Source organism: Apium graveolens, chromosome 4, assembly GCF_009905375.1.
Source record: "Apium graveolens cultivar Ventura chromosome 4, ASM990537v1, whole genome shotgun sequence".
Classification (NCBI taxonomy): Eukaryota; Viridiplantae; Streptophyta; class Magnoliopsida; order Apiales; family Apiaceae; genus Apium; species Apium graveolens.
In genome coordinates, this window is record NC_133650.1 from 203,574,911 (window position 1) to 203,592,378 (window position 17,468).

Below are 17,468 nucleotides of genomic sequence, written 5' to 3' on the forward strand. Positions count from 1 at the left end.
AAATCTAATATCCAATTCTAAATCATTAATCATTGTTCACTTGATACCTTAACTCATTTCACTTGATCATTATTCATTCTTAGTATTGTCAATGTGACTTGTTGAGCTAGTTAGCTCATTTGTGCGATTTTGTTAACACTCTTTTCTAGTTAAGATGGAACCGGTTGGTAGCGAGGATCCCCAATCCAGTGCGAGAGCTAGGATTCCAGGTTGATCGGAATAAGCTAGCTAACGGCTTTTGGAATAGTTTAAGTTTGTGTAGTTTGTAATAATGTTTAATATTCAGTTGTAAGTTTAAATAGTTGGGATTTGGGCATTTTAATATAAGTGTGTGTGTGTGGCTTGTGTGCATACTTTAACCTGTTGCGATCCGTGGTAGTTGGTAAGTAGGGTCACTGCATATTATTATTATTATCTTTATTATTGTTATAAGCAGGTTATAAATAAGGTGTGTGTGGACCCCAAACTTCTGACCCGGGTTTGGAGGGCGCCACATCTATGTTAGGTATTTGCATTGATTTTTCGGCAGCGAAATTACTAAGTCATACTATTGGATTCAAAGAAAAAGAATGGATTCAGCTCCCTTTATGTTGGTTCTACAAAGGTATGAATGTTTGGTTAATAATAACTGGTCCCTTAAGACCTTGACCTTTCTCAACGATGTTTCTGGTATTTGTGTAGATCTCACGAGTCAAGGTAACACTTCCCCCTGAATCTGTTCTTTTATGTGTCAACTCAGGGCCATGTCAAATTAACGAGCAATGATTGTTGCCTTACTTAAAAGATCTAAGTTCTACATATGCTCAATTTCTCACTACTTTAAGTGTTATTTTATTATCCATAAACTTTGGGTATTAAATTTTTCTATTCATTAGTGTATTTCTCACTTTATCTTTGCTAGACATTTATGTATTTATCACTTTATCTATGCTAGACATTTATGTATTTATCACTTTATATGTGGCTGGTGACGTTTAGGAGTGAACTCATAGTTGTAGTTTTCTTGCAGAAAGCGTAGGACTGCACAAGCTCCTCCCACGAATTTGCTCATGATGGGCTTTATGGTCTGCTTGGCTAGAATTACTGTGCAATTATTCAGCATTACGATCGCATTTTCCTCTCTTTGGCAGCCAATAAGTGCTCTATAAGGGGTTGGGAAAGATACGGGAAAGGTATAAATTTTTTTGTGTTTGTTTAATGTCAGACATAACTGAATTAGTGAAATAAAAGGTATTCCCGATGGAGGTAGTGTGGTGACTTGATATATTTATGAAGTTCTTACACTAGCTGTAGATATAAACCAAATAATTGTGCTTGAAAAGTTCATCCACTGAAGCATATGGTATAATCGCGTACTGATAAAATAGTAAACGTTACAGAGTCTGCACAAACCTACAAGGTCATATATATGCCCTGTGTTTTAGAACATCTCTCAAATCTATTGCTATCTAATGGCTTTAAATCTACACCTTCAACTCCATTTTTATTACGAGTTAAGTATATATCACAACCAAATTCTAAACGAAAGGTAATATCAAAAAATTTATCAAGAGAATTGGCGGTATACAGTAATCAAATAACATGAGATGTTTTCTACTTGTATGTTAAAAACTTTAAATTGATGTTTAAAATGTCCTCGGTAAATAGTTATGCTCAAGTTTTGGTATTTGTGCTCTATACCCTCAAGTTATCAACTTCTTCATTTCAAGTAGGTTATCTTTGAACCTTCCTTTGTAGTTTTTGAACCTTATAAAAATGGTAAGTGTTGATCTTATTGGTCCTAAAATACTATACATTTTGCTTAATTTGGTCATTTTAGACTTGGTGTCTAGAAAAATAGAAAATATTTGGATCATATATCAATAATTTGGTTTTGATCTCCGTGGTTCATTTTTTTACTATTTTTTTTCATATTATATTTTTATTGCAGTTCAATGCAATGATATCAATAAATTGGTTCTGATCTCAGTGGTTTGTTTTTTACTAAATATTTATTTCATATTACATATATTGTTATAGCTCAATACACTGAGCCTTCTTCGGATGCATTCATCAGGTTAGGTGTCATCTTTACCTCCCGCCCAGGTATTCATCTTATTTTTAACTGATGTCAGCATTTTCTTTTAGTGTTAGTTTATTGTCATTGCTATTATTTTAAACTAATAGGCTAACCGTAGTAGAATTGTAAACAGAAAGTTGCATGCCCGGGTATTTGTCTCTGTTTAATGTTAGATGACCACAATGGTCCCTTTTTTTGTGTTTGTGTGTTATTCTCCGTTTAGCCCATGACTGGATGTAGACGGAACACACAAATAACAACATTGACAATATAAGAGACACAAGTCTTTGTCCACACACCACACATATATAATTTTTTCTCAAATCGTTGGGTGACTGAAATTGAATGCCTAAATAGAAAGTATCCTATGCAGGGAAAATATATCGAGCTCACTGATAACCCTGTTTTATAATTCCTAATCATTAATAAAGATAACAAACTACTTGATATCCATTCGAGCTAATACTTTGGGTGTATACACCTTTGAATTGATGTTTTGTTGAGTTGGGCTTCACTATTTCCGAGTTGATTTCAATCTTTGTGTGTGATATGCAGATTGTTATCGTGACTCAAACTGTTTGCTTATTCTTCTATGATAAATCGTCTTACTTTAACTTAATCTTTGCGACAATGAAATATATGACATTGCTGACATTCCCGAGCTAATTAAGATGTCATATTTATTATAAATTTTGACTATTCCGATTATTGTATTATAATTCATGTTATGCTAATTTAGCCTCTACATCGTGATATAAAAAATAATATAATACTACTGATAACTCCTGGTGGCGGGGCTGCTCTTCGACGGCGTCCTGGATCCTTCTCTGCTGTAGAGGTGTAGCTGTGGCTGGGTTCCTACAAAACAACACCGGAAGGGGGGTTGGAGTCCCGCGACACCTCCGGCGTGAGAGTAAGAACTGGCTTTTAGGAGGATGAAGATGAATATGAATGCAAGGTGGCTGTGTGTGTATATGGGTGTGAAAGAATGATTAACCCCAAAACCTCACCTTCTTGGGCTATTTATAGCCCAAGGGTAGGGTTTTGGGGTTGGTACCTTTGAATCGTAGCCATCGGTTCTGGGAGCGGAGGACACCTGGTGGGAGTGGATGCTTTACACGTGTCAGCGCGGGACTGGTCGAGGAATATTCTGAGGATCCTCTGACACGTGCCCTGATTATTCCCATGATTGATGTGTGACAGTTGTCCCCGTCACGTGGTTGGGCCAACGCCTCACGTGCTGGGGTTTATCCAGGTTCTGCTCACGGGACTGAGCTAGTCAGGATTGGTAGTGTGCGGGACTACTCCTTCTATGAGCTGCGTGGAGTTAGGAGCCTAGGAGTAGGCCTCTCAGGAACTGTATGGAGTTAGGAGCTTAGGAGTAGGCATCCCAGGAGCTGTATGGAGTTAGGAGCTTAGGATTAGCCCTCCCAGGAGTCCTATGGAGTTAGGAGCTTAGGAGTAGCCCTCCCAGGAGCTGTATGGAGTTGAAGGCCTAGGAGTAGTCCTCCCAGGAGCTATATGGACTATCATGTGCCTCCCACTCTCTTATGCAGATTTTATGGATGGGGGAGTGGATTTGAGTATGTATGTAGAACATGTTAGTGAATTTGGGTGGTTGTCCTTAGCAGGAGTTGAGCTTTTCTTGCCCCCAGTCCGGATTGTGCTGAGTTCGGCGAATCAGGACTAAGGTGATTGTCCTTAGTAGGAGTTGAGCTTTTTCTTGCCCCCCAGTCCGGATTGTGCTGAGTTCGGCGAAACAGGACTAAGGTGGTTGTCCTTAGCAGGAGTTGAGCTTTTTCTTGCCCCCCAGTCCGAATTGCGCGGAGTTCGGCGAATCAGGACTAAGGTGGTTGTCCTTAGCAGGAGTTGAGCTTTTCTGGCCCCCCAGTCCGGGGTGCGGTGAGTTCAGCGAATCAGGACTAAGGTGGTTGTATTTAGCAGGAGTTGAGATTTTCTTGCCCCCAGTCCGGATTGTGCTGAGTTCGGAGAATTAGGACTAAGGTGGTTGTCCTTAGTAGGAGTTGAGCTTTTCTTGCCCCCAGTCCGGAGTTCGTTGAGTTCGGCGAATCAGGACTAAGGTGGTTGTCCTTAGTAGGAGTTGAGCTTTTTCTTGCCCCCAGTCTGGATTGTGGAGAGTTCGGTGAATCAGGACTCAGGTGGTTGTCCTTAGCAGGAGTTGAGCTTTTCTGGCCCCCCAGTCCGGAGTGCGGTGAGTTCAGCGAATCAGGACTAAGGTAGTTGTATTTAGCAGGAGTTGAGCTTTTCTTGCCTCCCAGTCCGGAGTGAGGTGAGTGGGGGAGTCCGGACTTGGAAGTTGAAACGGTTTTGGGGGTTTTCCCCCCAATTATTTGAATTATTACAGGTGTAAGAATTTGGAGAGGCGTGTCTCATCATTACTTATCTTAATTACAGTTTTGATGGACGAACTGGATTATGCCACGTGGCGAGAGTCTTTTGGTTTCACCACATCTATAAAAGGAGACCCTGCATCTTTTCTTTTGTTTTTTACCTTCTCTAAATTTCTCTTTGCTCTCTTCCTTCTTTTCTCAATTCCTTCGAAGCTTTTCTGTCGGGATTTATTTGGTGTTGTGTCGCCGCTGCCTGGTCTTCTCCAACCTCTCCGTAATATCTTCATTTATAAGCTCCTTTTTCTTGTTTTCTTTCCTTCAGTTTATTGTTTGATTTTGTTTTGTGTTTATGCTATAGTTTGTATGCTTTCTGTTTCGGTTATTGTTGGATGTTCTTGTATGTATATGTGTATATGTGTGTTATTGTCTATATTTTGGTGTTTGATTCTGTATTGATATTGTTTCTGGAATTAGGGTTTTCTGTTAGGGTCCGGACTTGGATACTTAGTCCGGACTAATAGGATAGGTTTTGGAATTTGCAATTGGTTTGCTTTTATGTGTTTGTGTGTTGTTTGAGTTCGGAGTAATGGGGTAGTTTTGGTTGTTTGGTTCGGGGTTTTTTGCAGTCCGGAGCGCCTGTTTAGGGGTGTGCTCTTTGTTGGGTCTCCGGACTCTCGCTTTTAACTTGTGATAAAAATGAATAATAGGGTAGTCCGGACCATGTAGCTTCAAAGATAAATAAACTGTAGGAGTTTTAGACTAACTTTTGTCACTTGTTTTAGGTTTATGGTCCGGACTAAAGCTCTTGCCAAGGCCTACATAACTTGCTATCTGGGGCCGTCTAGTTCGGATTCTGAGTATCTTGGTAATTCTGAGTGAATTGAAATGGGTAGGAAAGCTTCTACTTCGGACTCCGAGGCCATAACGAAGCTTTCGGTTGCTAAGATCTCCTCGAGGAAGGTACCATGTAGTCCGGAGGGGCTCTGGGTGGAGAACCTCGGGTATTTCGTGATGAAGAGTGAGGAAATTGAGGATAGCTTTTATTATAGGAGCATTAGGTCCGGATATGCTAGGCAGCAGAATGCGGCTCCAGGGCCTTACAATCAGGAAGAGTTGGATAAGAAGTTTGCTGGTAGCATAGTGGCTAAGGAGCCCTATGAGTTGAAGGAGGAATACGCTGCCTTGGACCATGAGGCGCAGGATTCTTCCGTCTGGGCTGCCTTTCAACTGGATCGACGGATTGAGTGGAGGTGGCCGACTCCGGAGGAAAGGATTTATCATAGGCCGGCTGATGGGTTTGTTCCGGTATGGCTGGAGCATCTCCGGTCCGGATGGAACCCGCACTAGCACTTGTTTCTCAAGCACTTGTGCAAGTATATATATAAGGTTTCTCCGATGCAGATTACGCCCAACGGTATAAAATGGATGACTTGGTTTATTGCCACCTGCAATAAGTTTAAAGTTCAGCCCACTTTTAAACTATGGCATCACTTATTTCATTTGGTCCGGTCCGGTCAGACTCCTCTTTATGAGCTTCGGTTCTGGGCTGCTGAGTGCGGTTATGAGGGTTCTTATAGGCCAGTGATTCAGCAGTCTTTTTTGAAGCATTGGAATGGAGAGCTTATCATGCTGAGGGGCTTGGATTTGTTTTATCTTCCCTATATAGCTGCTGAAGGAGTCCGGACTAGGTTCCGAAGGGATGTTCTCCGGGGAGATGCGCTTCGGATGATTTTTGCATTTTGTGAATGCTTGGGTTTTCAAATGACCCGGGATACCTTTATGATGTATAGGACTATGCATAGAATAGGGTGTAAGTACTTTCTCTTTTTGTCCGGACCTTTTATGTGTTTCTTATATGTCTTTCTTTGCCTTGATTCTGTACTAGTTTTGACTTGTGTTTTTGCTTTGATCCTTTGCAGGTTTGCCTCATTACAATCCGGACATGTCGTCTTCAGCGTACAGTGATGCATTGAAAGGTCTTGGTAAAGCTTTCAAGTTGCCAAAGAAGACTTCTGGTGGTGGGTCCGGATCAAATGCTTCTGTGGAGGAAGGGTCCCAGAGTAATGTGGTCCCCAATCCGGAGCCTGAAGTTCCTGTAAACCAATCTACTCCGGAGCACAATGTTGAGCTGGATATGGGGAATAAGTTTGACAATCTTGAGGATCTAGGTCCTATTGGGGAGATTCCGGGTGCTGATTCTGGGCGGAGGAGGAAGAGGCTCCGGACTCTTGGGTCAAAACCTCCCAGGGCTGAGAATTATGAAGCTGGCTCTGGGTCTGGGGCTGGCAAAGGTAAAGCAGTTGATGAAGATTGTCCGGATGAAGGTGGTCCGGAGCTGGAGGAGAAGGTGGCTCGCTTCATGGCTGGGATTCCAACTCAATCTCAATGGAGTAAGATGAATGGGTCCGGATTCGATGCCACTATGAAGGAGTGTTCCCGGCTCTGGGGTCAGGTACTTCTTCTTTCCCTTCTTGTTTATTGTGTTAGTGTGACTTAGAACACTTTTCTAAGTTTATCTGTCTTTTGTAGCTTGGTGGGTATATGGCCGGATCCGACTCTCTTGCTTACAATAAGATCAAAGGTTTCCGGAGCGCTGTTGCTGATAAGGATGCTGAGATTAGCCGGCTCCGGGACCAAATCATTGCGAAGGATAATTCTTTGTCCGGGTTGAACAAACATCTGGATGAACCGACTATTCGGGCTGATAATGCAGAGAAGGAGGTTTCTGACCTAAAATCCGAATTGGCTGAGCTCCGGAGGCAAATGTCTGTTGTTCGTCCGGAGGCTGAGGTTATTGATGAATTTAAAAGATCTGAGGAGTACGGTAGGGCTCTTGCCAATGCTGGTGCTCCGGAGATAGCTCGATGCTGGTTGGTTGCTGAGCGACATATCAAGACTAATCTGGAGGCCGATTGGGATAGCTTCGTCTCCGAATTCATCAAGGTGAAAGAAGACATTGAGCTCGGGTTGGGGGAACCGGAGCCATTTGACGGCCCCTGTCCCAGTTTCATTCCTCCCAGCGCTCCGGACTCTTGACTTTATTCTTGTGAACTTGATATTTTTCGAAGGATTTGATACATTTGATTCTTGTATTTTGCACTTTGCTCCGGGCTCGTTCGAGTCCGGTGAATTTGTAATGAATGTTTTCCTTGATGCTATTTTACTTTGTTGCTGTTAGTTTGTTTTTGCCTTAGAATTTTTTACATATAAAATTTGTTGGTCAGTCCTGACTAATCTTCATGTCCGGACTAGTGGCTGTTTTTAGTTAGAAAATTAATTCTAAGTAAAAATGGTTGCTCTAGTCCTGACTAATAGGTTGTCCGGACTAGTGGATGCTTTTAGTTAGAAAACTAATTCTAAACAAAAATTGGTTGCTCCAGTCCTGACTGATAGTTTGTCCGGACTAATGGCTGCTTTTAATTAGAAAATTAATTCTAAGTAAAAGTTGGTTGCTCTAGTCCTGACTCATAGCTTGTCCGGACTAGTGGCTGCTTTAAGTTAGAAAATTAATTCTAAGTCAAAGTTGGTTGCTCTAGTCCTGACTAATAGCTTGTCCGGACTAGTGGTTGCTTTTAGTTAGAAAATTAATTCTAAGTAAAAGTTGTTTGCTCTAGTCCTGGCTAATAGCTTGTCCGGACTAATGGCTGCTTTTAATTAGAAAATTAATTCTAAGTAAAAGTTGGTTGCTCTAGTCCTGACTCATAGCTTGTCTGGACTAGTGGCTGCTTTAAGTTAGAAAATTAATTCTAATCAAAGTTGGTTGCTCTAGTCCTGACTAATAGCTTGTCCGGACTAGTGGCTGCTTTTAGTTAGAAAATTGATTCTAAGTAAAGGTGGTTGCTCTAGTCCTGACTAATGGCTTGCCCGGACTAGCGATTGTTTTTGAAAAATATGTAAGTTTAAAGAGAAAGTTTTTCATTGATCATTCATTCAATATAGAAGGAGAAACATTTTGGTTGCTTGCCATATTGGCTACAAGTTTTTTGGTTGCTTTGTTTGCTTCACTACTGGTAGAATTTCCTTAGCCTTAGTCCATGCCAGGTGTTTGGGACTTCTGAGCCATCCATGTTCAGGAGCTTGTAGGTTCCTGACCTGAGGACTTCTTTGATCTTGTATGGTCCTTCCCATTTGGGCATTAACTTTCCGGTGTTTGTGGGATCTGATGCTTCAGTGTCTCGAAGGACTAAGTCGCCAACTTGGAAGTTTTTGACTCTTGACTTCTTACTGAAGTGCTCTTTTGTTTTTTCCTTATATTTCTCCATTCTTTCCACAGCTTGATCCCGGACCTCATCAATTAGTTCCATGTTTATTTTGAGTCATTCTTCATTTGCTTCTTCTTCAAAGTTTATTGCTCTGTGTGAAGGAGAGCCCACTTCAATAGGCAGCATTGCTTCTATTCCATAAGCTAGTTTGAATGGAGTTTCTCCTGTACTTGTCCTTGGGCTTGTCCTGTAGGACCAAAGTACGCTTGGTAGTTCTTCTGGCCACTTGCTTTTGCTTTCTTTGAGTCTTTTCTCAATACCTCGTAGCAGGATTATGTTCGTTACTTCTACTTGGCCATTTCCTTGGGGATATGCCACTGATGATTTTTTGTGCTTGATCCCGCGCTCTTGGAGGTAGGACTCGAACTCTGATCCAATGAATTGAGGTCCATTGTCTGATACTAGGACTCGTGGTATCCCGAACCTCATCAAAATGTTGTCCATAAACTTTATGCAGTCTTGCTGATTGATTGTCCTCATTGCTTTTGCTTCAACCCATTTTGTCATGTAGTCAATAGAGACTAGTAGGTACCTGAGGTCTCCTTTTGCTCGAGGGAATGGTCCCATGATATCAATACCCTAAACAGCGAAGGGGATAGGTGACAGGACTGAGGATGGTAGGACTGGGCTTATCCGGGACACATTGCTGAAGAGTTGTCACTCCTTGCACTTCTTGACGAATTGTATTGCATCCTGATGAATTGTTGGCCAGTAGTAGCCTTGTCTTATGATCTTATGAGCTAGGGCTTTTGCAGACATGTGGTCTCCGCATATTACTTCATGCACTTCTGCCAAGCAGTACTTTGCTTCTTCTGGGCCAATGCACTTCAGGATAGGAGATGAGAAGGTCCTGCGGTAGAGTACTCCTTCTTCGAGGAAGAACTTGGCTGCTTTTGCTTTCAATCTTTGAGCTTTTCCTTTATCTTCTGGGAGCTCCCCTTTGTCCAAGTAGTTTATGAAGGGAGTCTTCCAATTTTGAGTGCTTTCTATTTCCAAGACCTCTCCGGATTCAATGGATGGTTTGTGTAGTTCTTCGAAGTAGACTGAGCAGTCCAGATCTGATGAATTTCGGACTAATTTGGATAGGATATCCGCTTCTTCATTTTCTTCTCGGCATATCTGAAGGACTTGGTGGCTTGGGATTGAGGCTAAGTAGCTCTGAACCAGTGCTTGGTACTTCGCTAGAGTAGGGTCCTTTGCTATGTATTCTCCATTTGTTTGCTTGACCACTATCTGGGAGTCGCTGTAGATTTTTAAGTCCTGGACCCTTAGAGTCCGGGAGAGCTTTAGTCCTGCAATCAACGCCTCATATTCTGCTTGATTGTTTGTTGCTGGGAAGCTGAAGGATATAGCTGTCTGAATCTTGAATCCTTCTGGACTCCTGAGTATGAGTCCGGCTCCTGACCTCTGGGTTGTTGAAGAGCCATCTACCTTTAAGGTCCAGGCTCCCGGACTAATTTCCTTTTTTGGCTCCTGATCCGTGTCCATTGGTTGTTGGTCTTCTTCCGGGAAGTTGCATTCGATTATGAAATCTGCGAGAGCTTGAGCTTTGACTGCAGTCCTGGGAATGAAGCTTAGGTTGAACTGGCTCAATTCCACAGCCCAATTAACAAGTCTTCCCGAGATATCTGGCTTGTGGATTATTTTCCTTAGTGGTTGATTTGTCACTACTCTGATTTCCCTTCCTTGGAAGTAGTGTCTGAGTTTCCTTGAAGTTGTCACCAGAGCAAAGGCAAACTTCTCCAATCTTGGGTATCTTGTTTCTGCATCTTTTAAGACCTGGCTTACATAGTAGACTGGTTGTTGTGTTCCATTCTCTTCTCTGATTAGGGCAGCTCCTACGGATTATGCTCCTGCTGACAAATACAAGTAGAGAGGCTCTCCTGGCTTAGCTTTAGTTAGGACTGGTGGCTGAGAGAGGTAGTACTTGATTTCCTCGAATGCTTTCTGGCACTCCGGATTCCAGTTTACCTCTTTCTTGTTGGTTGCTCCTTTGAGTAAATCAAAGAAGGGTAGGCACCTCTCTGCTAGTTTTGAGACAAATCTCCTCAGTGCTGCTAGTGATCCTGCTAGCTTCTGCACATCTTTTTGTGTCCTGGGAGCTTTCATCTCCTGGATTGCTTTTATTTTCTCCGGATTGGCTTTTATGCCTCTGTTGCTGATCATGAATCCTAGGAACTTGCCTGCTCCTACTCCGAAGGTGCATTTCTCCGGGTTTAGCTTGAGTTGGTTCTTTCTTAGATTTTCAAAGCATTCCTTCAGATCTTCCACGTGCCCTGGTATAGTTGTTGATTTGGAAATCATGTCATCGACATAGCACTCTAAATTTCTCCCAATCTGGGACTTGAAGATCTTGTTCATGGTTCTTTGGTAAGTGGATCCTGCGCTGGTAAGGCCGAAGGGTAGCATCACATAAGCGTAGACTGCTCTGTGAGTTATCAATGCTGTCTTAGGGATATCTTTCGGGTTCATCTTTATCTGGTTGTATCCGGAGAAGGCATCCATGAAACTTAGCATTACATGTCCTGAGGTGGCATCTATCAGTTGATCAATGTTTGGAAGAGGATACGGGTCCTTCGGGCATGCATCATTTAGGTCAGTGTAGTCCACACACATTCTCCATTTGCCGTTGGACTTCTTAACCATGACCACATTAGCTAGCCACTCCGGATACTTGATTTCTTTGATGATTCCTGCCTTGAGTAGTTTTTCTACTTCTTCGTCAATGGCTCTTTGCCTTTCCAGAGCAAAGTTTCTTCTCTTCTATTTTACTGGTTTCCTGTTGGGGTTGACATCCAAGCTGTGCATTGCTATGGACTCATGTAGTCCTGGCATGTCCCTTGGACTCCAGGCAAAAACATCTTTATACTCCCGGAGCAGGGATACTAATCTCTCCTTGAAGGACTCCTCGAGTCCTGACCCAATCTTCACTTTTTTGCTTGAATTGCTTTCATCTACTTCGACTTCTTCTGTTTCGACTGCGGCCTCGATCTTTGCTTGTTCTTTGTTTGAAACCATTTGATGAATTCGGGCCTCAGAGTTCTTCTTCAGATAGATGTTTGCTTGTTCAGGTTCTTTGGTTGCTTGCATGGTAGGACAAGGTTGTTCTAGGACTCGACTTGTCTTGTCCAGTACCATGACTTGGTTGCTTGCCAGTTCCTCTGGACTTGTTTTGTTCGCTTCTTCCCTTATCCGGGTCGGTGCTTCTTCATGCTTTGTTGCTTGCGAAGGACCGTAGCCTTCCTCTTGTTATCTTGGTGGGTTTCTGCCATAACTAACCCCTGGTTGTAGCATGTTTCAGCAACTCCGTAATCTCCTTTAATCTCCCCGACTCCCGCCGGGGTTGGGAACTTGATTTTGAGATGGGAGATTGAAGTTATTGCTTGCATTATGGTTAGAGCTGATCTGCCAATAATTCCGTTGTATGAAGAAGGAGCATTTATCACATAAAATTTGATGACATGAGTCACTTGGTTAGGAGCAGATCCAAAAATGACTGGCAGATACAAAGTTCCTTGGATTGGGACTAAGTTGTGGCCGAAGCCATAGAGTGGGTCTTCTCGATATTCATTTGAGCGAACGCTCCCTAACTACATTCTATCCACTGTGTGCTTGAAGAGAATATTTACTGAGGAGCCATTGCCTATGAGCATTCTTCTTATTTCATTATCAAAGATGTCTAGAGTGACAACCAAAGCTGCATTGTGGTGAGGGTTGACTCCTTCGTAGTCCTTGCTGCTGAAGGATATTACCATGTCTGGGAGTGATTGGATTGAGAGCACTTCTTCGCCGAAGTCCGGGCTCCGGGGTGGGGAGTAGGATCCGCCTAGGATCACATTGACTACATTCTTTCCTTTCTTCTGCGCTTCCCCTCTGCTGTGGTCCCGAACTAAGTATTTGTTCATATTCCCCTTCTTCACTTGGTCTTCAATAAAGTACTTGAGTGATAAGCAATTCTCGGTTTTGTGGCCATGGGTCTCGTGATAATCACATTGCCTATTGTAGGGTCTGCTCTTCGGAGGAGTTTGCATTGGCTTTGAAGGATAATAGAAAGGCTTGTCTTTGACCTCTTTCAAGATTTCCTCCCGGGTCATGTTGAGAGGAGTCCAGTCCGACTCCTGCTTCGGCTCCCGAGCTTGCTTCACGGGTCCTTCGTCGCTGTTCGACTCCTACTTAGGACCAAGTCTTTGGAAAACCAGGTTTGCTTGTATTTCTTGGCTTTGGTTGCTTTGCTTGAATTTCTTGTCCTGATGATAACCCCCTTTCGGTCGGTCATCAGTGTTTTTACTCCTGGACCCCCCATTCCGGGTCATTCTCATTGCCTGGAGCACATCTGTTTCCTTAATGAATCTGGCAGCTATGTAATAAGCTGCTGCCAGACTTTGCGGCTCCTTATTGATTAGCTCCACAATATACCTTTCGTTGTGCTCTGGGTCCAGGTTTCTTCTAAAAATGCTTAAAGCTTCCCTCTCGTCCAGATTTGAAACTTTATTGATTACTTCCTGGAACCGGTGCATGTATGCAGAGAGGGACTCATTGTCGTGCTGCCGGATCGTCTCCAGGTGACACATGTGCATTTCATGCGTTTTGTTCGCCCGAAATCTCCTAAGGAAAGAGGCTCGAAATTCCTTCCAAGAGTGGATGCTGCGGGAGGGGATTCTGCTGAACCATCTCTGGGCCCCTCCCTTAAGGGTTGAAGTGAAGAACCTTGATTTCGTTAAGTCATTGTAGTAGTATATCTGCGCTATCTGGTCGAAGTAGTTCAGGTGCTCCTCCGGGTCTCCCAGACCATCAAAGGAGTCAAAGTTGTAATGTTTCAAGTTCCGTTGCCGGGGGATAGCTTCTAGGGAGTGGCTAAAAGGAGTGAGTGTTTCTCCAATCTCCACTTCTGAGTCTCTGTCCATCTTCCTGCAATTCATAGATCATGTCTTTTAGGTCCTTCTGCTTCTCTTCTTCTTCATCATCAGAAATCAGCTCCGGAGTAGGGTCTCTCCGGGTTCTTTTGCTCCTAGACTTAGCCAACAGCTTTTCTTCTTCTAATTGCATTCTCTTTTGGATCTTTAGCTCGAGCTTTGCTTCCTCTTCTTTCCTGATTTGCTCCCGGACTTCTTCCAACTTCCTCTATTTAGCAGCTTCTGCTTCTTTCTTGCCTTGATCTTTTTTGTTTTTCTTTCCTTTGGCTCCAATGCGGTCGAACACCGATCTCTTTGATTGCTGGGAGTCCCCGGACTCCTCCGGCTCCTCCTCTAGTTCTGCCTCTTCTTGGAGCCGGGTCTGCTCCTGTCTGTACAGTCTGATTGCCTCTGCTAGTTCATCGCTTGTAAGGTTGGCCATGTGCTCCTCGGCTACCGGGACATTGGTGTACTTGTACTGATTGAGCTCTATGAGGGTCCTGACATCCCTGATGTTTACAATTCTCTCCACTACGGGAGTGTGTAGTGGTTGCTCCTGGAACGTTTCTCTCTCGGCTCCTGGGTCAAGGGCCTGGGAGTGGTCCGACTCCTGGACCTGAGCACTAGCAGATGGTCTTCCAGAGGTATTCTTTCCTGGCCTCGCCATTTCTCAACAATACCAACAACAAATAACAGCAATATGCCACAGAGAATATCGATCTATGGTTGCTTTATGAAATTTGCAAAAACTATCCAGAATAACAAGAAAAACTAACAAATAGCTTCCTGGTAGCAGCTCAAACAATTTTATGTCACTATTCAACGATGAAGTACAACGCAAACACCATATTCCAAATAGAGCAATAACGATTAAAACTAACGGTAGCTCACACAAACGTGGCTTAAATCAACAAAACGGGCTCACATAAACGTGGCCGAAATAAACAACATTCATGCTTATGGAAAAGGTGGGTTGCTTGGATTCTTACAAGTTTGAATAAATGGACTCTTTGAAGAGTTTGTTGATGAAGACGAATCCAGGGGCACCGAGACCCAAGGATGGAGCGACCCCTCCTTCTAGCGCCAAATGATAACTCCTGGTGGCGGGGCTGCTCCTTCGACGGCGTCCTGGATCCTTCTCTGCTGTAGAGGTGTAGCTGTGGTTGGGTTCCTACAAAACAACACCGGAAGGGGGGTTGGAGTCCCGCGGCGCCTCCGGCGTGAGAGTAAGAACTGGCTTTTAGGAGGATGAAGATGAATATGAATGCAAGGTGGCTGTGTGTGTATATGGGTGTGAAAGAATGATTAACCCCAAAACCTCACCTTCTTGGGCTATTTATAGCCCAAGGGTAGGGTTTTGGGGTTGGTACCTTTGAATCGTAGCCATCGGTTCTGGGAGCGGAAGCACCTAGTGGGAGTGGATGCTTTACACGTGTCAGCGCGGGACTGGTCGAGGAATGTTCTGAGGATTCTCTGACACGTGCCCTGATTATTCCCATGATTGATGTATGACAGTTGTCCCCGTCACGTGGTTGGGCCAACGCCTCACGTGCTGGGGTTTATCCAGGTTCTGCTCGCGGGACTGAGCTAGTCAGGATTGGTAGTGTGCGAGACTACTCCTTCCATGAGCTGCGTGGAGTTAGGAGCCTAGGAGTAGGCCTCCCAGGAGCTGTATGGAGTTAGGAGCTTAGGAGTAGGCATCCCAGGAGCTGTATGGAGTTAGGAGCTTATGAGTAGCCCTCCCAGGAGTCCTATGGAGTTAGGAGCTTAGGAGTAGCCCTCCCAGGAGCTGTAGGAGCTGTATGGAGTTGAAGGCCTAGGAATAGTTCTCCCAGGAGCTATATGGACTATCAACTACAGAAAAACCTTATCACATTTACTTCTTTTGTCAATAACTGGAAAATGGTGTTCTACCGTGTTTGACATTGTCTAAAAGTTTAAGGTTAAGTAAAAATGGTTACCCTATATTTGGACCTGTGCTTTTTCCTCCAATTCAAACCCCTACATTTCCTGCACACTTTATATTATTTTATTTTATTGGCTAAATACTTTGATGCTATTTCCACCTTGGCGCGTGAAGATGGGGAACAAAATGACGATAATGGCATGCTAGAGAATTGGATCTCTTTTGTGCGATAAAACAAAATTAAATTGAACTTCTGCATAGAGTAAGGTTGCATTCTGGTCTTAAACCATAAGCATGTCATTTTGTTATGGGCAACAATTGAACCTGCTGTTTAATTCATTTCACGAGTACTTGAAAATTTGCACCATACACTCAATTTTAGATAATGTTAGTCTCTCTCTACTACAAAAGCCTTGAAAAAATAACTACTATCGTTATTGTTGCCAGTGGAGAGACAGCCCACTACAGAGATGCATCTTGGGCCTGGATGTTATGTCATTTGCTGACTTTTAAAATTGAAGTACTTTGTAGTTGCTAGAATACAGGAGTTATTAAGCTTGTCAAAATGTTTATTAGAATGTATGATTATTATTATCTTTTATTCTTTAAATTAACTTTACACATAATTATATAGGTAGTTAGTGATTATTTATTGCATTGGTTGTCTGGTTGCTTAGGAATTTTGTTAGGGTGAAATGCAATGTTGTTTTTCTACATGAATGGTTTGATATAAAATTTAAAACAATATGTTTGTAAGTTATTTTTTTTTTAATTTAAAATTTTAATATCTTATAAAATATATAAAAAAAATAAATTACAAAAAAATTGACTTTCAACTTTTCACTTTAAATAATTTTAAATCACAACTAAAAAATTCGAATCTATGCTAAAAGGGCTCATACATTTAAAAAAGATAAAGGTAACTGTTACCGTATTTTTAGCTTCACTAAAATAACTTATAAAAAAAATATTAACAATTAAATGCTTACAAACAAACCAAAATTTTGACAGATTAAATATTTTGAACAAAATTGCCCCACTTCAATATTTTTTAAATATATAATATATCAGTGTAAAGGATGAAACAAAAAGCTAGATTGGTGCATTTATTTGTTGTATAAACAGTGTCATATTTCTTTGTTATATAGTTATGTCATCCCATGTATCCCTCTTGATATCACTATTTAGAATTTCATAAATAGCTCTACAATCACTTCTGATATTTCACTAATGTAGCCTCATATTGATTCATGTCACCGCTGGACTATAACTATATAAGTCGTACATATGTTATGAATACATTAATCCTTCCTTATATATTTTATAATTAGTTTGTGTATTTTATTAATATATTTCTCACCAACCGCGCGAAGCATGGTTTTCGCACCTAATTATAAAAATATGGTAAAAACACCTAAAATTACCTGTAGAAGGATGATGATAGTCTGAACACCTATTTTGAAAGAAGATTAAACCCTTAATTCTATCATTTTTTATTAAGATATTTTGGTTGTGTATGATTTGGTTAAGTTTACTAGTTCGTAAAGGTTTTTTTGAAAGAAGGTTTACTAGTTCTATTATGTATAATAAATTCATTTTGTCCTTAATACTTGTTGTTCTTGTTTATGAGGATAAATTTAAAATTTTTAAGATAATTATTGTATTACAAATGTTAATATTTTAATCAATTTACACATATCAATAACTCAGCCTAGTTTAATGTGAATGTATAAAATAAATAAAGGATAAAAAATCAAAATACCCACAATTTGAGAAAATTTGCCCAAAATATCTGTTGGCGGGACGTTCCGCCCTTTTTACCCACCGAATATGCATGCGGGGGATGCAGATTCAGATTTTAAAATTTTAACGAAGAATACGCATGTTCAATATGTGAACATGCGTATTCTTTGTTAAAATTTAGAAGGCCGAATACGCATCCCTAAAATGCGTATTTCGTGGATATTTTGGCGCGTTGTGGACATTTTGGACAGTTAG

At 41.9% G+C, this 17,468-nt stretch overlaps 1 protein-coding gene across 10 annotated transcripts; it reads left to right on the plus strand.

Moving 5' to 3' along the window:
• The first annotated feature begins 488 nt into the window (after positions 1-488).
• LOC141720563 (uncharacterized) lies at positions 489-16,177 on the plus strand. 10 transcript variants are annotated; one of them, XM_074523049.1, is made up of 6 exons: positions 558-696; positions 1,010-1,172; positions 1,931-1,971; positions 2,057-2,085; positions 6,330-6,862; positions 6,940-7,587. In XM_074523049.1, exons 5-6 carry the CDS (start codon positions 6,353-6,355, stop codon positions 7,444-7,446), a joined length of 1,017 nt encoding a protein of 338 aa, XP_074379150.1. In that variant the 5' UTR covers positions 558-696; positions 1,010-1,172; positions 1,931-1,971; positions 2,057-2,085; positions 6,330-6,352; the 3' UTR covers positions 7,447-7,587. The 10 variants fall into 10 exon arrangements, 7 of the variants coding, with proteins under 7 accessions (XP_074379153.1, XP_074379150.1, XP_074379149.1 ...); XM_074523052.1 differs by lacking the exon at positions 1,931-1,971 and having other exon boundaries at positions 489-604; positions 2,020-2,085; XR_012574437.1 differs by lacking the exons at positions 6,330-6,862; positions 6,940-7,587 and adding an exon at positions 15,918-16,177.
• Positions 16,178-17,468: the final 1,291 nt, after the last annotated feature.

Bases quoted from the DNA above. Each gene is read 5' to 3' on its own strand.
- LOC141720563 (XM_074523052.1), top strand. From the start codon at position 6,353: ATGTCGTCTTCAGCGTACAGTGATGCATTGAAAGGTCTTGGTAAAGCT. The intron at 6,863-6,939 runs GTACTTCTTCTT...TGTCTTTTGTAG, and splicing joins GTTCCCGGCTCTGGGGTCAG to CTTGGTGGGTATATGGCCGG.